At 40.6% G+C, this 23,267-nt stretch overlaps 1 protein-coding gene across 8 annotated transcripts in view; it reads right to left on the bottom strand.

The window, feature by feature from the left end:
* The window catches only part of TSPAN4 (tetraspanin 4), a 428,461-nt gene that overhangs the window by 90,444 nt on the left and 314,750 nt on the right, over positions 1 to 23,267 (bottom strand). The window contains exon 2 of one of the 8 annotated variants that reach the window (XM_017811769.1): positions 4,993 to 5,173. The exons of the other annotated variants lie outside the window; for them this stretch is intronic. Within the exon in view, the coding sequence (XP_017667258.1) occupies positions 4,993 to 5,130 (138 nt within the window). The 5' untranslated portion in view covers positions 5,131 to 5,173. The remainder of the gene's footprint in view (positions 1 to 4,992; positions 5,174 to 23,267) is intronic. 8 annotated transcript variants of the gene reach the window in all.

Here is a 23,267-nt window from a genome sequence, read left to right as displayed (position 1 = left end):
GCAGCACAGGGAGAGCTGATGAAAATATGTCATTGTACTCCTTTATTTTAAGGGGAAAAGTTACTATTGGCAAGCTGCTGTCTGGGTAATTGCTTTCATTTTGGTCTGATGAATCTGAGATTTGTTGTCAGCCTTCCAGGGGCAGTGAAAAGCTCATCTATTTTCTCCATTTTATCTGGATAAAATGGCCATGGGATTTGCTCAGCTGGGCAGCATTAGTGTGAATGATTATGAGGAAGTGCTAAAGCGCCACCAAGACACGCATGGCACTACTAGAGCTGTTTATTAGTCCTCTCTAATAAAAACTAGTTCTTATAAAGAATAATTATCCGCAGTTGTAATCTTTAATAGCTATGGCTGGTGCAAGCAGCTAGGTTCTGAAATACTTAAATAAATACTCCTGTCAGGACCTCCAAGGAGTCGTGACCAAAGTATGACACCGTTCTCAGTGAGCTCAATGCTGCATCAAAGTTAGCTCTCTTCAGGCTTTTTGTGTAAAATATCATCCTGCTCTGCGAAACCCAAGGAAAGCACAGTCCATCTTACCCCGACAGCTTTGTAAGTACAATTAGGCACGTTCTATACACTTACACAAACTCACCCATTAGAAGAGGCAGAGTAGAAGAGATTTTAAAGACAAGCAGAAACAGCTTGCCCTGCAGTGAGACCCTCTTCTTCAAAAGTGCCTTCCCAGCCACTGCTGCTATTGAAAGAAGTTCTCATTTGGGAGAGGCCTGAGTCTGTCACACTTGCTTTCACTCAATATAGAAGCTCAGCAGAGGCTTCTAGGCAATATAACATTTTTCAGACTGAAGAGGAAAACCCTGGCTCAGGCAGGAATCCTACTGCTTTAATATAATGCTAAATAGATTCAAAGTCAAGTTCTTTCTCTTTAAACCTGAACTAACCAGGGCTAAGCATGAAGTGAGCCTGAAACAGCTATAAGCAGCTAGAACAACCCCAAAACTCCAGTGATGTTGGTGGCACAACACTTGGTACTTAATATATTGACACTCTTTGGGGCTTTTCCCTAAAAGGACTTCTGACAAGTAAAACTTTTGGCTTCCCACACTATTAAATTGAAAAAAACAAGCATATCCTTACCTTAAAGCCAGTTAGAAATGGGAAAATAACTCTGACAAAGGGGATAAGAGGCTCACAGCGAAACTTTCATGTCTCCTACCCAAGAGCAGCTCCTGGAAACCCAGGTTTATTACAGACACAATCTACTCACAATAAAACTTTGCTACGGGGCAAGAAAGCCAATGGCTGAGAAATAATTTCTCTCTGCAAAGCATCTGCTTGCTGACTTTATTGCTGTTGCCATCTTGAACTGCAAAATTAAATAGTGGCAACATTTGTATGAAAAGGAGAAATGCTCAGCATCACCAATGAGAAATGGTTCTCCTCTCTTTACATCACCCTCCAACTGCTCTCCTTTTTAAAATGGACCCTCAAAGGTTCTAGCAGGAAAAGAGAGTCCAACATTTCTCCAGCTGCCTCTCAATGTATCAACATATTCAACAGCTCTTCACAGAAGCTGAGGCAGAAGCACTTGGATGTAGGGTTGAAGGGGTGTGTCAAACCCTTTTGCCGGTCCAAAGCTATGCAAAGCAATGGCCATAGGGAAGTGGGAGGCTGTTCCAGCTCTGCAGCTGGAATGCTGACCAAAGAGCGCTTGTTGCCTGTCCCCAGGTCTTAAGGTTATTAGCCCTGAGCTGCCCTGGGACATTATAAGGATTGTTTCACTGCATCCTGTGCAATATCCAGCCTCTACCATTAAACTGTACCTCCATAAAAGCTCACTTCAGTCTGTTCCTGATGGTAGTGGCTTACAGGAAGGCTCACACTTGGGGGCCTCAATGGCTTACCACCACCTGTCCCACAGCAAACAGATTGATGCAAGGGCAGCCAAAGCTCTTCTAGCATAAACTGGGAGAAAAATATCAGCCAAGCAGGAGATAGAGTCTGCAGCAATTCCAGCCTCAACAGGCCCATCTGAGACACTTCAACATGTTCAGCTCTGAGGACATGATTTTTATGTGATGCCAGATGGGTACAGAAAGAGGGAAGAACCACTTACCCATAATGCTCTGTACCAAGACATGCCATCCACCTTTCTGATGTCAGAGCATTTTTTACAAGCGTGCCATTCACAGCTAAATTCCACACAGGTGCTGCTCATGCCCTCCACCCCCATAATGTCTTCTGTGGACCAACCAGATAAGGAGTTTGTGAAAGTGTTTTTGCATTCGCAAACACTGTTCTCTGCTTAGATTTAGTGAAAAGCTGCCAATGTGGCAGGACTAATATAGATACAAAATGCAAGGTTTAGAGCTCACTAGATAGACTTTGGTCAATGAAATGCCTCTTGCCTGGGTCTGCAGCTGCTCTATAATGGGTATGTGATAGGATTTGAACATGCACCGGAAAGTTTATCCAATCCTAATCTGCTACTGATGATTTCTGCTGTCTGTGTAATAATGGGGTAAACCTACAGCCAGGCAGAGCAGAGGAGATAGAAAGAAATAAACTAGTTTAAGTCTGTCTGGTCTGCAGAACACATCAGATAAAGCCACTTGTGATACCACAGGAGTTAAGAGAAAGGAAAAAGAAGCAAAAGAAAAAGGAACAAAACCAAAAATGAAAAAGCTGTGTGCCCTCAAACACACAAGCACATGATATGTAATGTATAACTCTAACAGAGTATAGCCTCTAACTGTCCAAATCTCTGATGTAATTTATAATATTTCAATTACCAAGAGGCATGAATCACATGACATAGCCAAACCCAGTGTCTACAAAACAGCACTGACTTCTAAGTAGCTATGTAAACATGCAGAACCTTTTCCTATATGGTTTATCTCTCCTTTCCACCCAATGTGTAGGGGATATAGCATGCAGTAATGTAGAAAAGCAAAATAGAGATCCCTTAACTGCCTTCAACTGAAAGAACTATTGGCAATTCCACACAACTCACTAACTTTCTGAACATAAGCCAGAAACAAGTCAGCAGAGCATTTGCAGCAAGATCAATGGTTTGGAAAATTTGGTCAACTCATACAATCGCACTCTGTAAATGAGAAGAGCCTGAAACAGCAAGAGAGTCTCTCCAGGGGGAGGAGCAGCAGAAACATGAAGTGTAATGAAGCTAAAATAATCAAATCCTTTTTGTTTGTTTGTTTTCAAATTCCACTTTTTGAGTTTGTTTGTGAAGAATATCAATCCAAAACAAAGACCCAATTCATAATGCAGAGCATAAAAGCAACAGCATGCCTGGCTATTGATACAAGTTTTGTCTTTTGAAAGACTCCTGTGTGGATTAGCCTGAGCATTTGTACAAAAAGAAAGAATAAGGCAATTCTCTCTCCTTTCTCACATTATCTTCCCCTGCCGTTCCAAAGCAGGTGTGAAAAACTGACACACATAAATATCATATCTGAGCCAGCCAGGGAGAGCAAGTACAAATCAACCTTTTCGGGACTTTTCTCCAATTGTGCCTCTACCTGAATTTACTGAATTACAACGAGAGGAAGGGAGAAAAAGGCCACATTGCCACTTTCGGGTTTTTGTAGCAGAGGCCTTGGGTTTGACTTGCACGGCAACAGTGACACGCTTAAAGAAATTTTTACTTTAAAATTTTATTACTGAGATTAAACATACGGTTTTTGAAGAGGAATGCTAAGAGCATACCTTTTTGTACATGTGTGTGTCCCTCTTACCCAAGGCCATACTTCTGCCCTCTTTATGAGCTATTCCCAAACTTCCTCTGATTTCAAGAGTTCTGGTTCAGGTTCCCACTTAACCTTAGCAAGTGCTTTATGGTCCTAACAACACTATGTAGTATTTTCAAAGCATCCTTTTTAAAAATAAAAGGGTAACACTGAAGACAAATTTCTTAGTTCTGAAGAAAACTGCTAGAAGGCCTTTCTTCCTTCCCCATGCCATTGCAGACATTTTCAGCTGGTAGGGCTGTTTTTCAGATGTAGAAATATTTCCAGATAAGTAAACTGAGACAGGCTCCTCTGAAGTTTTTTATGATGAGTACTCCCACCATCACACAAATTCTTGTCATTTTTGAATACAGAACCTACTTGCACATAAATATGCTGTATTCAAGCGCCTTATGACTATTTACCACCTGCTATAAAAGATGACAGGCCCAGAAGGCTGCTGTGCTTCCCCCCACAGCAGAGCAGAGTCTATTCAGCCTCAGTCTACCTTCTCTTTTTGTTGAGGGAGAGAGAAAGAAGGAAATAACTATGTGGTTTTATTCCTATCTCGTTTTTTCACTATTGTTGATTCTACTTTGTATTGTATTTCCCTTCTGGAAAAAGTATAATTCAGTAAGGAAGGGCACAAGGGCTCTTTACTTTATTGCTACAACAGTGGCATTTAAAAAAGAATTAAAAACCCACAACAAAACTGTCAGCTTGCAGAACATTACATGAAAATACAAGAGCAACAGATTTCACCAAAATTAGAGCTGAAGCGCAGCTCTTCCCTGCATTTCCCAAGTTTTGCCACCTCATGTTTCCAAAGACAGACACCAGTGTCACTGAGCTGTGAACTCCAAAGACTGTGGCTTTACATGAAGAAAGGTATAACAGCTGCGTGAGTCAGAGGTCCTTTCACAGACTTGGAAAAGCTCTCTGCCATTCAGTAAATGCCAGGCTCTCAAAAAACTCTCTGATGGCAGATTATGGAAACAACTAAGCATGAAATAACTGTGATATTCTTCAACACTTAACATATAAATATAGGAAAAAAATCAACTGAAGGGGGACAACAAGCAAGAGAAAATATGTAGGACATCAAAAACACAAACCTGAAATTGATGTGTGTGCATATAAACAAAAAAAAAAAATATACTAAACAGGCAAGTTATTCCACAGTATAAATCATGCAGCTCCATGGACTTCATCAAATTTAGGTCTGGCAGTGTTGTTTATGAGCTTCCCTCCACTACAGGTTTCTATTCCAGGACAACACCTTTTCCCTTGTCCAACTAGTCAGCAGTTCCCAGTTGCACAAATGAGCCTTCCTTGTCATCTCCTTGGCTGTTTCCCTACCCTCTGCAAATACAGCTGTCACCTCTTGGTTGTTCTGCATCCTGGCGGGTTCTTTCATCCCACCTGCATCTTCCTTACAGCATTGCTCAGCTCCCCCTTATCTGCTAGGAAAGGAGAAGAAAAAAAAAAAAGGAGGGGGAGGAACACAAAAAAACACCAAATCTTTGCATTATATTTAATTGCCTTACCTAAAATCATATTCACCCCTCCTCATTCTGGACAACAGCAATTCTTAAAATCTGATTACACCCTTCACCTGAATCATTTTCTCAAAGGATTTGTAACAATGGTCTACCAAAGATGGATGTTTACGTATTGCTATACTTCTTAAAATCCCTTTGTCCCAGTATGTGACAGTCTTCACCAAGTAATCCTCTGCGTCATACATTTAGGGAACACTGTCTGTCAAAATTACAAAGGAACCCAACTGAAGCTGACAGCATATGTTGTCCTAAAAATCTCCAACATTTGTTATCAATCAACTTGTAAAGCCAAAAGGTTGTCAAGCAAATCCAAAAGATGAAACTCCTGCTCTTCATAGCAATCACATATGATGTAAGGGACTGCTATCCCTGAAATACTCATTTCTGGGAATTCAGAGCAATCAGCCCACTGTAACTGTTCAATGCTATATTGTGATAAAGCACTTCTCTAGACTTTCTTGCCCAAAAGACCATCTGCAGATAGACACATAACTCAAGAGATCACAGCAGAGATGTTCTACCAACAGTCTGGTCATTCTTACACAACTTGCTGTTTTGGCATTTGATGGGTGAGGGTGCTCATGATGAAAATCCCCACATCCCTCTTTTCATGCTCTTCAAGTTTCTCTACTTCTAATGGTTTCATCTGTCTGAATTTGGAAGAAAACTGTTCAGCAGGAAGATCAGAAGAGCAAAGAGGTGAATCAATCTAAGCCTGAAGGATCAACACATTCTCACCTTTCTATGTGCTGTGCCCTTCTTGATCCATGCTGTAACTCCAGCTTTTATAATAGAAAACAGATTACCTTACTTCTACAAAAGCTCCTTTTCTATTAATTATTCATCTGCCTAAATTAGAAGTTACTCTGCTCATACAGTAAAAAATTATATGTGTTATAACACCATCTCCCTGCTAAACTAATGGCTCACTAATAAAGTGGGCATCTGCCATTTGATTATAAGATACTTGATTACTTAGGGTAAGCCCAGGAGGTTAAAAAATACTGGCTACGGGTACTTGTCTGTTCTGAAGTTTATGTTTCAGGTTCTTTAATAATTTCCACTACCTGACATAATTACAGTGGATGCAAAGGTTAACTCCATGCCTGCTTAATGACTTCAGTATCCCAAGATGTCACATCTCCAGGAAATGATGATTGTGGTTGTGCTATTCGAGTGCCAGGACTAAAGTAACTGCAGTGCATGATGGGACAATGGAGCAATGAACACGTGTCATCAGACTGTTGGCACAATCCAATAATAACTAGACAAGTAAAGGGATAGAGAATGCTGCAGGATTAGAAACAATTTCCCTTATCAGCTTTTTCTAGTAGTATTAGCTCAGGGACTCGCACAAATTAAAAACCGTGATTGTGTTTTCTGAGAAACGGAGGTAAGCACACAGGTATCCTGCTGACATTTTCTACATGCAACCTATTGCCTTTTGGAAGGGTTCAGTCCTGGATCCTTTCCTCAAACAAGCAGCTAATAGCACTGGATGTCTCATTACGGGTTTCAGAGCATAAACAGGAAACACAGATTTGCAAACAATACGATTATAGCAGAGAAGGAAGCCCAAATCGATTTTGATGCTAAATGGAAGGATAGCAGGAAAGGAAAGTCTCAGACCCAGTGCTCCAATAATATTTCTACTACAGTCCACAAAGAGCCCTCCAAGTAATTTTGTGAAAATGAAATACCACTGCTGTCTTGTGGTTTTGCAGGGGTTTGTTGTTTAAACCGAATGTTTATGAAATGTTTTTGAATTGTTATTGCTCTTTGTGGGATGTTTACATTTTCCTGCAGAGCAGTATGAGATATGCTTATTCACAGATGTACAGGGTACATATATTGCTATGCAGTAAAATACCACATTAATTACCAACCCCAGCTCCCCGTCTCTACGCTACAGACACTGGCGGTAACTTTAGCTGAGGGCCATGAAGCCTGATGTAGGGCAACCAATGAATATGTAAGCATACCACAGTACAGAAATACATCTCACTCCTCAATCTTTCTACAGGTAAGCAAAAGAAACATGAATTTTAATGTTTTGAACCTATTTCAAGCCTGCAACTCTTATGGAGGCAATGCCGCTTCTGCAGTCGTGGTCAGTGCAGCATCAAAACCACTGCAGTAGAAGGATTCCTTTAACAGTACAAGAAAACTAAGGGAAGAAATGTATCTTCCACAGAAATCACTTCCTTATTAACCAGAAGGAATCCATGCGCAGCTCTGACATTTCAAAGGCACTTGCTAAATAATTAGATGAAGCTTTGTGTGAGGACAGGTTTCTTCAGGAGACCAGTCTCGCCACTGTAACAGCAGCCCCATGTTTACATCAAAGCACACCAATACAAGCAGGCATGGATGAAAAATATCACCAACATGACAGAACTACTCCAAATATCCAGTGACTGCAACCTCCAGTATTTTATTACCTTTGTAATCACTGACTCCAAAAAAACTTCCCAAGAACAAATGAATTAAAATAAGCCACATGCACCACATGCAAGGTTTGCATTATTGCAGCTGTGTGGCAGAGGGAAAAGATAGAAAGATAAAGTAGAAATGAGCACTCAGCTCTCTTGAATCCTACTCTGATATCTTGTCTACAAGGCTTTTCTGCTCTCAAAAAGCTGTAGCTACGGGCTTTCACAGCATGAAACAGGCTGTCTCCATCAAACCCTGGGCTGGGTAAAGATCTGCACAATACAAACTTAAAGGAGTAAAATCAACTGCTAAAATCCTTTTGCCAATGAAGATTGTGTAAGCCCAAGATAACATTATGTTGCAGGGTTTTGCCAGCTATTAACTGGTTGAAAGCTGAATGGGAAGGAAGCTAGTTAAACTGACACATATGACGCTGAACATTGATTTTTTCACTAAATTGTTGTCCACACAAACCCCAGTATGGACATTCCTAAATTGATTTAAAATTGACTTATAATGATTTAGTGTATGTTTACTTTCTATTGACTCAGGTTGTGGCCACAGCAGGGAAAAAAAAAAGTATTTGTGAACAGAACACAGCAACATGTACTGTGAAACATCAAGGCTGTCTAATATATACTCTTAAAAACATCAAGGTTTGAAGATTTGTCAAAGACAACGTAGAGCCATGGGAATGCTCATGGAATTGCAAAAAATTCAGAGATTTTATTTAACAGAAAATAAGCTATTTCATCTGGAAGTTACTTCTCCTCAGCTAAGGCAGGGAAGCCAAACACGTGCAAGTTGTTTGCTTCAGTTTGTCCATTTTATTCTGTATTTACTGGATAATCAGTGTTCGTGCTGGCAGCTAACACAGATGAAGGACAGGGCTTTGTAAAATACCCTGTTCTGACTATGCCAAGTGCTGACCCACCAGGATACACTAACACTGACTTAATGTTCTTTGAACAGCAGTCACTGTGCAATGCATGGAAGTCCAGTTGTATCATAACACAACACCAAAGACAACTTTACAACTCAGTAAGTTGTAAGTGAGGATGGTCACCAGAAAAGACCTTTTGGCTCACATCAGATTACACAGCAACCTCGGTGCCAGCACTAGACTCCAAACAAGAGTCCAGCTTGGGAATGGCACCTTGATTACTCACTCGTGGAAGGTGGTTCAAGACCCACAGGTCTAATGTCAAGTCCTATAGCAACATAAACCATTTTCATAACGTTTGTGGAGCATCAGAAGAGGGTTGCACATCAACATAAGGTGACTTAAGCAGAACCCCATCTTTACGAGAATCAGAGCTGGAATATCTGGATTCCTGGAGGGAAGATTTAAAGGGAGGTGAACGTAAGGAAGAAACTCTTTACTGTCTGGGTGACTGTGCACTGCAACAGATTGCCCAGAGAGGGTGTGGAGTCTCCCTGGCTGGAGATATTCAAGAAGCATCTGGATGCAATCCTGTGCAATGTGCTCTCGGATGACCCTGCTTGAGCAGGGAGGTTGGACCAGACAATCCACTGTGGTTCCTTCCAACCTGATCCATTCTATGATTCTGTGATTGTAGATCAATGTGAGCTTACCAACTGATAGACAATGCTCTATGCTGAAAATTATACTGAAAGGAAAAAAAAAAGGCACTTTCCTTTAAACAGTGGTGAAACCATTACAAACCTAGGTCTTGACACAGGCCCAGCCATTCAAGTTTGCTCATTTCTTTTTGACTTTGAAGTATCCTCTATACAGATGTATTTGCCTGCACATTTGCAGATGCGAAATTAAAATCTTCTTCCCCTTCCCTGGACAACCATTCTTTTCTGCTACACACAGTTTATGGGAGCTCACTCTTTGATATTTTTTTTAATAACTTGTGTTGTGTCTGGCGCTTTGGGGAGTGCCTGTGACAGAAAGCATTTTATTACTTCTCTGTTTGAGTTCACTGCAGAGAGCTCACCAGGCCCTATCACTGAAAGGACATATCTAGGCAGCAATTTAATCAAGCAGTGATTGAAAAATTAAAGGTGGCGGTGATTAATATGGATTTAAGACTTCTTTTGTTTGAATGGGTTTTAGCTAGAGAACACGGCAGTTGGGCTTTTTTTATTTTTTTTCCCCACTGAAATAGAGAGAAGGATGAGAAGGGGAACACAAAGGAAACCTCTAGGCAGATCATTTCCCTCCTTTTAGTATTCAAATAAAAGTCAAGGGAAGAGGTTACACACAGTGTATATTATTATCCTTAGGTAAATAACCAAGTGTAATTTCAGCAATCACAAGCACACCTCTGTGTGTTAGTAAAGATCCAGCCACAGAAATTCAGTTTGGACCAGCACCAGAAGGGAAAATTTCTGCCCAAGACACAAACAAATTTTGACATTGAATCATTTGCCTGGCTTATGAAGAAATAGATACCATTTAGTAAGCATGAGTATACTCTAAACATACATGCGGTAAGAGTGTTTTACATTTAAAATGGATGAACTAAGATCTTTGAAAGCTGTTAATAAACCTGCTAGACAGTCACACAAAATTAATCTGAAGGTCCAGCAACAGAAGCAGTGTCCATATCTCTAGTTAGAGGAGGAGGGATTTCTACAGATACAGATATATAGAGATATATAGACATATATATCTTGTGGAAATTTGCATATGCATTCTCATGCCTTGCACATTATGCAAGCATTTACAACATTAAAGGAAGTGGAATAGACCACCACGGTTTGAATCAAATTTCAGAACAAGTCTTTGCGTGGTAAAACATCTGCATCAGTCAACTTAGCTGAGGTTATAGAGACACCAGAACCTTGATCAAACCATTTTGTATCGCCCCTGTTTACAGTAGTAACTGTAAATCTATAGAGTCAATTCATAGTGGCTCAAAGTTATTATGTTTGATTGTAAACAACTGTGTGTATGCACTTCAATTTAAAGTTTATAGCCCTTTAGATCATCTGAGAAATAGGGACAAGCCCGCATAAGAACGGCCATGCAAAATTTGCTTCTGCTTAAACACGAATATTTAAAAAAAAAAAATCTTAGCCAAACTGACATAAGTTGCATATGATACTGACCTTAATTTCTTCCCTGCAACTAATGACTGCTGCCTAAGCATCTTTGCAAAAACATCAGACATGCCTCATCTTCCATAAAGTGTTGAAAAAAGTTAAAAACTAAACTCAAAAAGCATAGGCAAACAAAGACGATTATTTGTGGAATATTAACCTTGTTATAATAAAAGCCTTTTCTGAAAAAGGATTACCACTTCAAGTAATAGACTTATTTTTCCCAAAAGACATATTTTTCCTTTTTCTTTTTTCCATGCTTGGTCAGAGTAGGTGATTCACATTTTCCCCATATGTCTCTTGTCACCATACACAAAAGAACATCTTCATAAGTCGCTTGAGAAGAAGAACTCTAAAGCCCATATTCAAAGCACTTAGATTAACTGAAAAAAAAAGTTACCTACAAAATGGCTCTGCAGAGAAATATGTTTGCATGCAACTTCAGATGATTTTTGCTAACTAACACTTACATAATGGTATGGTTCCCAAAAGATTCATATAATTTAAGTATAGGGTGTCTGAAAGAAAGTGAGTGCTGGAAGGCGGATACCCGATAATCCAATCCCACATACCCCTGGGCACAAGCATAATTGTATTATAAAGTAGCTCTGCCAAAAGTGAAAACAATTAAAGCACAATACATATTTTATTGCTTACAGTTAAGAAGGTGGTTTCATTTTTCGTTCATATCCACAAAATGTAAAATAAAACAATTCAATGAATGCTGCTTGGAAATACAGTAATGAGATACTGCCATGTCATGTGTGTACTGGAGGCATTACACAGAACCAAAGCTTTGCCAATTCATTGGCAAGAGAACTCCAATTTGATCAGTGTTCTTTAACCATTTTGTTAAAACTGTTAAATCAACCCTTTTAACATTGAGGATAGCTGTGATTGAAATTCTGGAGGAACGAGACAAGGGTAAAGAGCTCTCTCTAAGAGTGCTAGAGTTTCTTGTCTCTTCCTCATCCAAGTGTCCAAAGAGAGGCTGAAGTAAAACAAAAGCTGTGCTGCTCACAGTTAAGGTTAGTCAGAACAACAACTCCAAAACGCAAGACTCAAACACAACTTCATCACATAAAGGATTCTGACAGAGACTGAGAAGGCAGGGCGAAGGCAAAGAGAGTCACTGTCTAAAGAATTAAAAGTATAAAGAACAATCTACAGTAGAGCAGCAGAGATATAGTAATCACAGCAATGTCCAGGATTCCTATTGAGCTCTTTAGTCCAAGGAAGTCTCCCAGGCCAATATTTTTCAGAGTAGCCTCAGGTTCATACAGAATCGATGCTTTCCAGCTTCATAAATGCCAAACACTTTAGCTGATGTTCAGAGAGGCTCCACACGATCAGCATCTCTGAAAGCTTGGAAAATGTATGCCTCCTAATACAGGACACTTTTGAAAATGCTGGACTGTACTTCTCTGCATGTCAGTCTCTCCACATGCGAATTGAGCATGAAAGTATTCTCCCACCACGAAGGAGTAGCAAACGGCTTTCGCAGTGTTTGTAAAGCTCTTTTGAAAGGGGAGAATACCCAACACTATAAAAGGAAAAATCACCATCACTGGTGTACAGATGCCTCATAGCCATCCAGCCCACTTTCAACACCTATAGGGACTGGCTCTTCCTAATAAATGGTTCAAAATCATGAATGGTCAAAAAAAGAAACCTAAAGAGAACAATGGAAGATGCGGATCTGGTTGAGAGAGAACCACAAACAATTACAAGGAAACCCAAGTTCCTAGAATTGCCACTTCAAAGATGTAGCTGCCTTATAAATATGCAGTGGCAACTTGCCAGGGAGAGTAGAAATTTCTTTTTGCTGCTGAATCACAAAGGTTTGGAGAACTTGTAGGGCACTTAATTTTCTGGCAAATCGCTTGAACCAGTTACCTACAGAGCACTACCTCTGCAGCTTCTGAAACGCAGCAACTCCACAAGTCTGCTGTCACACATAGCAACAGACCTCACATTAAAGCACTGCAGAGTATTATCCCTTCATTTTTCTGCAGTCAACCTTTACCTTTAATGAGTTTTTTTAACCACTGCTTCCTCTTCTCTTGCCACCTTTGGTTCACAGGACAGCGAGCCCAGGCAGCATGGATTGCCTGATACGATGCTTTTGGTGTCAGTCTTACTGTCCCATCACAAGGTAGAGTTTACTGTGCACACGCTGGGTCTGTCAACCCGGCAGCAACTCCACCGTTCTTCAGCACAGCCCTGCCAAGCAGCCTGCAAAGCTGATGTGTCCTCCCTGCCTTCTCTTGCCTTTCCTCCATGCTTTGCTCAAAACAATTCTATTACTCCCTGCTGCCAAACAACCTCTCCCAGCCCCCAGGGGCTCAAAGGAGGAGCCATGTTGTTCACACCCAGCCCAGCAGCCCCCATTACTGCTCTAGTATGAAAAACTACAGCTAGTGTACAGTGTAAATTGTTACTATCACTCCCTTTCTCTCATAAACCAGGTACTGCCAATATCAGACTGCTGTGCCTCATGTATCATTCATCAGTTCCTTAATGTGCAAAGCTCTCCGCTGCAGCTCTTTTCTCTGCATTAAAGTTATCTGTGGGGGAAAAAAGTCTCCATGCAACCTCTGTTTGAAATATTAAGAGTACACTTGAATTTCAAAGTGTCTGTTGGCTTCTTTAATTTACCAAAAAACAAAAGCATCAGTAGCATCCCCAGGACCGCAAGTTCCAGGAGGGGACAGAGCCACAGCAGGTCACAGGGGTATTAAGCCAAGCTCTTCCGTAGGAAAGCTGTGGGTATACTGCCTGCCTCTTAATTCTGCTAAAAAACCAAAATCCTTCATAAAAGCCCTAAGCCTCACAGTCTTTGCTGTCAAGATACACAGGGCAAAGGAGAGAGCAAAGCTCTCCGTCAGCATGCTCTGTGTTTTCCCAAAGGCTCCAATGAAACAATGTTATCATGCGGAGTTACTGCATGACAGCACTGCACACATAACCTTTTAACACACATGACCTTTTAACTATTTTTAGCCTTTCATATAGGCTCAGGTTGCTTTTGGACACTTGTTAACTGCTTTCTTGGGCTTGCCTGTTCCTCCCCGGCCAAACAGCACATGATCTTCATGTCTGCCCTCACAGGCACTGCCTCCCCATCCCTTTAGCTGCAAAAGTTTAAAGCTTTCTCCTGTTTTTCACCGAACACCTCTTCCACATCTCTTCTTCAAATACATTTCCTCCAAAAGTCCTACATATTCCATCTCCCTCCTCCTAGTTGCTGCAGAAAATTGGAGGTTGTGGGGTGATAAGAAAGGGGCAGCTTTGCTAAGTCCTCTCTAGCTCCTACCTCATGCTTTTAAATTTCCATCACTACAGGATGAGCACATAATATATTAAACCATACAGTATTGTATTATTCACCATAAACAACACTGCATGTGTCTTACCAGTTGCTGGCAAAAAGCCATACCTGGCTAGGATCTATGGCTTCTGGTACACAGCTGGACAGATTCGTGGTTAATACAGTGGCTCTTCCAGCCACCACTGCTCTATAAACAACATTGGACTCACGCAGACCCATTGATGCTGCCTTCTCGTGCAACCCTGTTGCAGAGGCAGGGTCAAGTCAAAGGAGACTCCTGCTGAGATTCATAGATCAGAAACCAATAGCAGTAGAGAGAGTGAAGGTGTAAACAGACAAAGGACCCCATAAAACACTCCAGTACTTCTACTCTTCCCTGACTCAACCAGTAATGACTAGAAACTGGTGCACTTCTAACTGGTGTAAACTTCTAACTACTCTTTTCCAGTTTCTTAATCTGCCCTGGTTCAAACTCCTTCCTTTGTAATTGAAAAGCTGGGTCATTTTAGCTCACACTTGACTTTAATATTGATGGGTTTGTTGATGTCAGCTGAGGGTAAGAAGCAAGGCTCTTCCAAAGCTAAGGCAATTTTTCTGTTTCTGCCTACTTTTATACCATCTGTTCCACATTTTTCCTGCAGCAAATAACTGTAAGAAATGTTCACACAACAGGGTGGGGAAAAAAAACCAACATGAAAGAGTAACATGACATCTATTTCTACATTAATGAAACAATTACTAATTAATAGGAAGCAAACAAACACAGGCAAACATTTTCTAATAAAGCTTCCTGCTCACCCAAGCAGCAAAGAGATGTGTGGCTATTTCCCTTTGGAAGGGTAAAACAAATGCTTACAGTAGGCTGTAAAAGAGTTCACTGGTTTGTGAGGTTTTGTCCTTGTCCTGATATTTCTAACTCAGGCCATGGTTACAGTTCAGTTTTATGTCCAGAAATGGGTTGAATGCAAGAGCTTACTGCCTTCTTCCCTTCACAAAACTTCAACAAATTCAAGTGGGAGAGAACAGACGAGCAGAACAAAGAGCCAAGGTCTCTTCCCCCTAGGGGGTTGACAGACGACCTCCAGCTGCTATAGTGAGCTGTGAGGGACACAGCTGCCCCAAGGCACACAAGTGCTGCAGGGTTGTGTGTCTCCTGAGAGGAGGGGTTTTGCTTCTTATCTTTGCTTAAACCATTTTGGTACCAAGAAGGAACCTCAACTGAAGACACAACCTTCCTGCCTGGCTGCAGCAGGATCTCTTTCTTTTCCAAACAACAAAAATTCCACACCATATAATCCAGCACTGGACTTCTCCCTTTTCTGCTGCTTTTTTGCCTCCAGGTCTGCTTCTTCCTCTTCTGCAGGGAATGGGAAGCCCAGCTCCCCCTCTAGCCTCCAGCCCAATATCCATGCATTAAGCACCAATGGTTCTACGCATCCCTCATGAATCTTCCTAACTGGTTTTACTCTTCCTCTTCTTACATTTTACTTTGCAGTTTCTCTTAGTCTGTAGCTCCAAAACCTGCACCTCCAGCTTTCTCCTGGAACTCACCTCTTCCTTGGTAATTTGCAGGTTCTCATCAGCTAACTGGCTCCAGCTGGGGCGATAGCAAGGCCCATCCTTGATTATTTTTGGTACACCATGCTGTCCATTCAGTAAGCCCAGCAGAAAAAACAACACTGGGATTTAGTTCATCTTACTATAAACATAGGAAAGGAAGATTTGGACCATATTTACACAGTGGTGACCCATCACCAACTTAAAGCCCACATGCAATAGTACAGCCCTCTGTTTCAAGATGGCAAGAAGGATCTGGAGCACACATCTGATGAGGAGCAGCTGAGGGAAATGGGGTTGTTTAGCCTGGAGAAAAGGAGGCTTGAGAGGGAACCTTATCCCTAACTACAACTACCAGAAAGAAAGTTGTTGCCAGGTGGGGGTTGGTCTCTTCTCTCAGGTAACAAGTGACTGGACAGGAGGAAATGGCCTCAAGTGGCACTAGGGGAGATTTAGAATGGATATTAGGAAAAAATTCTTCACTGAGTTATGAAGCATTGAAACAGGCTGCCCAGGAGAGCAGCTGAGCCATCATCATTGGAGGTATTTATAAGACCTGTCAATGTGGTGCTTAGGGACATGGTTTAGTGGTGGATTTGGCAATGCTGGGTTATTGGTTGGACTCGATGATCTTAAGGGTCTTTTCCAACCCAAATGATTCTATGATTCTATGAAAGTCATATACACTTGCAAGATGTACAGCAATATTTGAGAGGCTGGCCCTACTGCACAGAGCTGTTCAGGCATGGGAATGAGCAGATGGGACGAGTTTGACCCTTTGGACCCACAGAATAACTGATTTCTTTTGCTGCCAACCATCCTGCACATGAAGGATGGAGATGCCACCCAGAAAGGTCTGCAGGAAAGAAAAAGTATATTGTTTTACAGGCAGATGGATAAGCCTGGAACTGGGTCTAGGTTGAGCATACTGTCCCCATAACATATGTAAGAACCAGCTACTGCCTAGAGGGGGGAAGGTAACTTAATCCAGAATAAGAATACTGCAATGCCACTGAGTGATTTTGTGGAGGTAGAGTTCATTTTAGGCAATTATCTCATAGGCTCCCTACAACTGCTCTCCTCAGTGATGATGGGCTGCAGTCCATAATAATCACGACACTGAAAGTGATCTGGACACTGGAACAATTCCAGGAATAAATTCCCACCTCCCCAAAGGCTGGAACAATCTAGCAAAGAAGGGTATCACACAGCACATATGGCATGCCAGGAGGGGAGAGCTGGAGTCAATCTATTTCATCACCTATAAAGGAAAAAAAAAAAGGGGGGGCAAGAAGAAGTAACAGCTTGTAAGAAATACGCAAAGCAACATTTCACATTGTTTAGAATAATCTATTGGGTAGTGCAGGTATGATCCAAGCAGTGTCTTTGTGTCTCCTGTTTCCCCTAAAAAAACTATCAATTTTACACAGTAAGAAAAGTTACCAATTCCTTCAAGCATAGACTGAAACAGAGATATTAGCATGATTCTTAGGAGGGGCTATGCTTCTATTGCTAATGGATGCTAAGTTACACACATTGCTTCTCTATTCAAATCAGAATTCTTAAGGTCCAGCAGGGTCCCAGATCTCTATAGTTCTTTTTCCCTCAGCAGGCTTTAAGGAAGTTACACCACCACGAACTATGCAGGCCTTTAGCTCTGCCTGAGCATATATGAGCAAGTGAAAATAAGAGGAGATGATACATTTGAACCTAGTAGACGGATGACAAAAGATGCATCAACTGGCTTTGCGGCAAATTGGCTAATTTCCTTTCCCACCATGTCTGAACATCGTAGTGCCAAGAGAGCAGCAAGAGCACACAGAGATCATACCAGGCTTAGATGCAGGAGGAAATCAATATCCATGCTCTGCCCTGGCCAGCCATGGGGAGCCACGAGAGGCGATGCGGCAGTCAGCGGGCGAGTGTCCGCAGGGCTCCGGAATCAGCGCTCACCTTGGACTGCAGCTCACTTTCACCAGCTGCTATGCAATCACGGGATCTTGCTCAGATTTGCTTTCCTGAACTATTCTGTGCCAGTCTTCAGAATTTAATCCTCACTATCACTGTCTTCTACTTATACATATAACTCCCATTTCTACAGCCCTCCCATCATGTGGGAAACAAGGCTTTGGATCTAAGTTTTATGTCGATTTAACATGTTCTGAAAAGGGGCCTCAACAAGTGCTACAGCTTTGTTTCACTGATTTCCCTTTGCATTTCCAGGTTTACATAAAGGTGCCTCACTGGAAACTATAATCGAGATATTTTTAAGTCCTGACATATAAAATTCAGTTCTTCATAATTCACATGGCTTTTTCCCATATCCCCCTGTTGCCATGTTTTTCTTTAAAAAGAAACCTGTCATGGAAAAGGAATACATTTAGCTGGATTGTGCCTAGTTCTGTGAGTTTGGTACTAAGTCCTAAGGGAGAATAGCTTGTTCATTTTTTTGCTGAGTGTAAGTTACATTAAATATGCTGGACCTGTGGAGGTTTCTGCTAAGATGCCTCTGTAAAACTGAAATTCAATTGTCTTTTGAATGGCTGGAAACGTTCATGAAGTGTAAATCATTTCCCTTCCTCACTCACTCCACAAACTTCATATATTATATAAACATATGGATATTAAAATTATACGTAACTTTTAAAGTAAGTGGTATCTGCCTTTGAGACACTGGGCAGGTAAATTACAGACTCGTAGACCAAGGAAAAGATCTGGGGACCATTAGATATATAGTGCAATGAAATCAAAAGCAGAATAAATTAAAACTGAGGTAATTTTAAAAGTTGGATACTGTCCAATTTCTCTAGAAGAAAGTCGAATGGAACAAGGACACTGGAACAGACTGTCCCAGTGGGAACCGAAAGCAGAAGAGGCTTGGACACAGAATCTGCATTTATTTTATTATTTTGTTGGTACTTAGACTGTCAATCTAACTTGGCTTTCTGCCTCCTCATATTAAAACAGCACAACTTTACAACCTTAGTGCTTTGCCCTGTCTCTAGGGATCTCTTGCAAACATTTACACCCTCCTGAGATCTAAGAGAACACAGAAGCTTAGGGCATGCAGCTTTTTAAGGTGAGAAGGTAACAGAAAAGGACAATGCAATGCTTTGGTAATAATGATCTTGTCTTTTGTTAAACTCTTAATGTTTCCAAGCAAATGCAGAAACTAATTGAATGGATTTAACATGTAATGCATTTGCAGTTGTATATACATCCATATGCAATCTTGTGCATACCCCATGCTGTGTGTAGGGTTCTGACTTCCATGAAGCAAATGGGATGGCATTTAAATCAGGGCACCCTGCCCAGCAGGCTGCACTCCTATGATGCCCACTCCAGTCAATGGCTGAGCAGCAGCACTTCCAGCAGCACTGGAGCTGCTGGGACTTAACTGGTCCTTGAGCCCTGAACTCCATTTTTAATTTCTCTGTCCTCACAGGATTTGCTTAACACTTAACCCTGTGCACTCCTGTTACTTTTATTTTTGTGTTTTGATTTGCAGTCAGATTTGAGTCAGGTCTGCAGTTCAGACCTTTGAACATAAGGTCAAAGCTGTTATACATTTTTCAGTATAAGGAGCTTTATCCCTTTCCACCTTGCCCTTTAGTACTTCCACATCGCAGAAGGCAGGGATGGAGACAAGGATTAACTTTATTTAATGTGATATTTAATGTGTGAAAAGATCCAAACTCTTCTCTTTATAGACAGTTTTGCAAAACAGACCAAAGCACTTTTAAAATAAAAAAAGTCAGGCTTTGTAAAAGCATAAAATAGATTAGTTAACATTTAAACTAAAGAAAAAAAATTAACAAAAAAGAATACTACAGAGAGAAGAGAAATGCAAATGAATTAAAAACTATACTCTCTTTACCTACAGTCTCCCTGCAAGCAAGTCCTTGTCCTCAAGCTTTATTCCTGCCCTCACTCACTTTGTAAGAAGTCCATAAGGAATACGGTCCTTAAGAAGTTTTCTCTGTCCCCCTGAGCCGCTGTTCTCAGCTCCATACAATGGCTTTCCTGTCTTGCACATTGAGTGTCTCTGAAAGCCCCTTCCCTTTCTCCTTCTCAGCAGGTGTCCAAGGAAGGTGTGATTTCTCGCCATGCCATTTACAGAAACACGAGCAAAATAGTTGAGACTGAACAGGTCAAACACAAAGCCTGTCACAAAGCATGATCACCAGTCTGTTATCCTGAGAAATCAATGGAAAGTCTTGACTGCTTCTTTCAAACAACTATCAAAAGTCTACTGTGGAGCAGACAGCATTCAGAGAATGTTGTCATCTGATGTTTTCATTTTTAATGATGTGGTATAGCCTAGGACAACTCTATTCCCCAATGAGCACTGCTTGGGCCTCACCACCATGAGCTTCTCCTTTAGTTTAACAGCTCTTCAATTTATGGCAGTGATAGATTGTGCTGCTCGCAATCAACAGGGAAACTTAGCAGCCCAGTGTTAAGCCCTGCTACCAGATATCCTGCATCAGGGTTGATGATGGACTTTGCTGACTAGCTATGTCCACCACACAGAGGTCACAGATCATGATGGTCACAGCCAGCAGCCAGGTACAACTTCATGGGACTTAAAATGCCACCTCACACTGAAATATTTCTCTTCTCACAAGGCCAAGGAGGAGAGGAACAAACTGCCTTTGCTGTGTGTCTCACCATGCAAGAAGCATTAATGAGGCAATAAAAAAAGCTGAGAAGCCTTTTCTGTGAAAATTATGCCATTGCTGCAATGTTATTGGTTTTACGAGCTACACAGCACCTTTCATTCAAGAAAGCATTTAAGCAGGGGCAAGGGTTTGAACTGAAGTGGTAAGAAAAACAGGTGAGAATGCTTAAATCACGTCAGTATCTTAATTCTGAATTGCCAGGGGAGGAAAAGGAGGACTGTCAAGCACACAGTGCTAGACTCAGTGATACAAGGAAATCCTACTGTCTGACCAGGTGAGAAAATCTGTTTACTTTAGGTATGATATTTTCTCCATGTTTGACTAGTATGTAATATTCAGGGTAGGTTAGCATATATAATCCAAAACCACTTTTCTCCTCATCTGCAGATTCAGTGAAGCTTGTAAAGGATTCCATAAAAGTAATTTTAAATATTCATGCAGTGTGTCCCAGTAAACCTACAAGGACAACTTTAGGCTTTCTAGGCAACTCCTCTTCAAAAATAGTACTCTTGCATGCAAACATTTGCCTGTGTGCTGCAATGACAGCATATGCCACTGCTTGCAACATTAAACATTATTCAAAGGAATAATCTTTATGCTATTAACACAACAACAAACACTGTGAACGCCTTATCCCCTCTCCTAGAGCCAAATGGAAAACAGACCTCTGTTATCCTCTTCCCTGAAGCACTTTGTCAAACAGCATCATTCTAACACCATCTCCCCCTTTTGCACATCACATCCAAAGAATACCCTGTAAAGACATTCCCTGACTCCTAACTAGACTTATTTTGTCAAGTCTTCATCTTCTACTGAGAGCTGGAGATGTCAACATTGTCCTGCATTTTATCTCTAGTGCCTTATTGTAGACGGAAAAGTATCTCCCTTGTGGACAGAATTACATATTCTCAGCCTGACAGTAACAGATATCACTGTGCTGCATTGAGTAAATTACATCAACTTGAACTAGACAAGCGATGTATCTTGAAATACGAAAAAAGGCAGTCACATCTTTAGGTTTTGTTCAAAAAACGTTTTCCCCTACATCACAGTGGGAACACACAGAAAGGAGACAGAAAATTACTGCAACAGGGCATTAACTAGGAACTGTGATTTGGATCTCCTGCTTTGCATTGGACTGCTACTAGAAAGTAGCTATACAAAAACTATTTCATCCCAAAGATTCACAGTCTTATATGTCTAGGGGTTTCAATTTTAATCTTATTTTGACATGTTTTTACAATTTCGTTGCTCATTTCTTTTCCATGAGGTCTGGTCATTCTCTATGACTGGATCTGAAGCCCATTGAAATCTGTTTCATGGTATTTGAAGACTTTGCTACTCAATGAGATGCAGCGGGGAGGAAACAGCCCATGCAACGTAATACATGGAAACATTTTATTGAACTGTCTGTCCACAAAATACAAACCAAAAAATCTAGCAGCCTGTTTCATATACTATGAAACTATATGAAACCTCTTCAACCATAAAGTCAATTCTTCTCAACATCTGTTGTTAATATCAGATAATTCTTGTTATTTATAAAGATTAGATAATAAACCCAGTAACTTATTAGAAAAAATAAGCATTAAGATAATAAACCCGGTAACTTATTAGAAAAAATAAGCATTTAGAAAAAGAAACATTTAAAATTGAGAGACTGCCACGAGCAAGAAGATTTCAGAAACAGCTGACTACCTTTTTGCTCCCTGATTCTGGTTTTCTACTTTTACCCTCCTCAGTCTTGTATAATGAGATTTAAAGGTGCATTTGGTATTAACTGCTCTTTGAGGTCTTATCTGCAGATGAAAATCTGCTCTTGAGAAAGATATTACCAATGTTTAATTCATTGTTGAAGAAAAGGATCCATATGTTTTGTAACTCTTCAAAAGTATGTGGATAATGCCTCTCATTTCCAACAGCTCAAGTTAAAACCAGTAACAGTGCACAGTTTTCTCTGCATCTACAAAAATATTTGTCTTGTACAAGAACAAAAAATAATGCCCTTCCTCTCCTTACTAGCCCTGTTCCATGAGAAGAACAGAGAAAAACTATAAAAATGAGTGTTTACACATTTAATCAAAATTAATAAGTAGGCTCCATATGATAAAGAACATTAATGTCAAGGGCCATTTTTTCTAAATATTCTGCTTCTAATAGAATCACACTTGATTTAATAAGCATTGTTTCAAAACAAGGGACTCCCAAGAGTCAGCCAAGCACACTCCTGAGCAAAGTATAAATGGTCTGGATAAATGAGATTAAAGTTTACTCTAAAAGCAAGCAAAAGAAATAAGACACCAGCACTGTCCAACTTGATTCAATCATCAAGTACAAAGAACTTCATCTCAGGCACAAGACATTTTTGAGTACTTCAAGACTTTTTCAATTATTTAAGAAAATGTTACTTCAGGTTTTCAGTCTGATTATAATAGCAGTTGTTCCAATGACCAAAAACTTCAGTTAATCTATTTTGTTAATAGTCTCATCCTTTTCAGTGTAACATATTGGGTCTAGTACTCATCCATACTACATCACTGAAATTCATGTGGCAAAAAAAGCAAAGGGAGTAATTAGAATTTATGCAAAATAATGGAGGAAGGAAAAACCCACATGCTTCACTTTTGTTATTCCTCCACAAAAACCGAATTTGAAATTTGCCTGATTGCTTTGTTTTACACCCTCATCACTGATGGCTCTGGGCCTTGTAGATCTGGCAATAATGCTAATGATTTAGCCATCTATGCCCACACCAAACTGGAGCTGAGAGGGGGCGTGCAGAGACATAAAACAAAGCTGTTCTGGGATATTTTCAATAATACAGTATTGTGATAGCAAGGAAAAGTTCTGTGAAATGATGACCCCTATCACTGACTTACCAAGGAAATATTTTTGGAGAAAAATTGTAATACTC

The sequence above is a fragment of the Lepidothrix coronata genome, unplaced genomic scaffold, assembly GCF_001604755.1.
Source record: "Lepidothrix coronata isolate B3197 unplaced genomic scaffold, Lepidothrix_coronata-1.0 Scaffold1, whole genome shotgun sequence".
NCBI lineage: Eukaryota > Metazoa > Chordata > Aves > Passeriformes > Pipridae > Lepidothrix > Lepidothrix coronata.
This window is presented reverse-complemented; position numbering and strand designations above follow the sequence as displayed.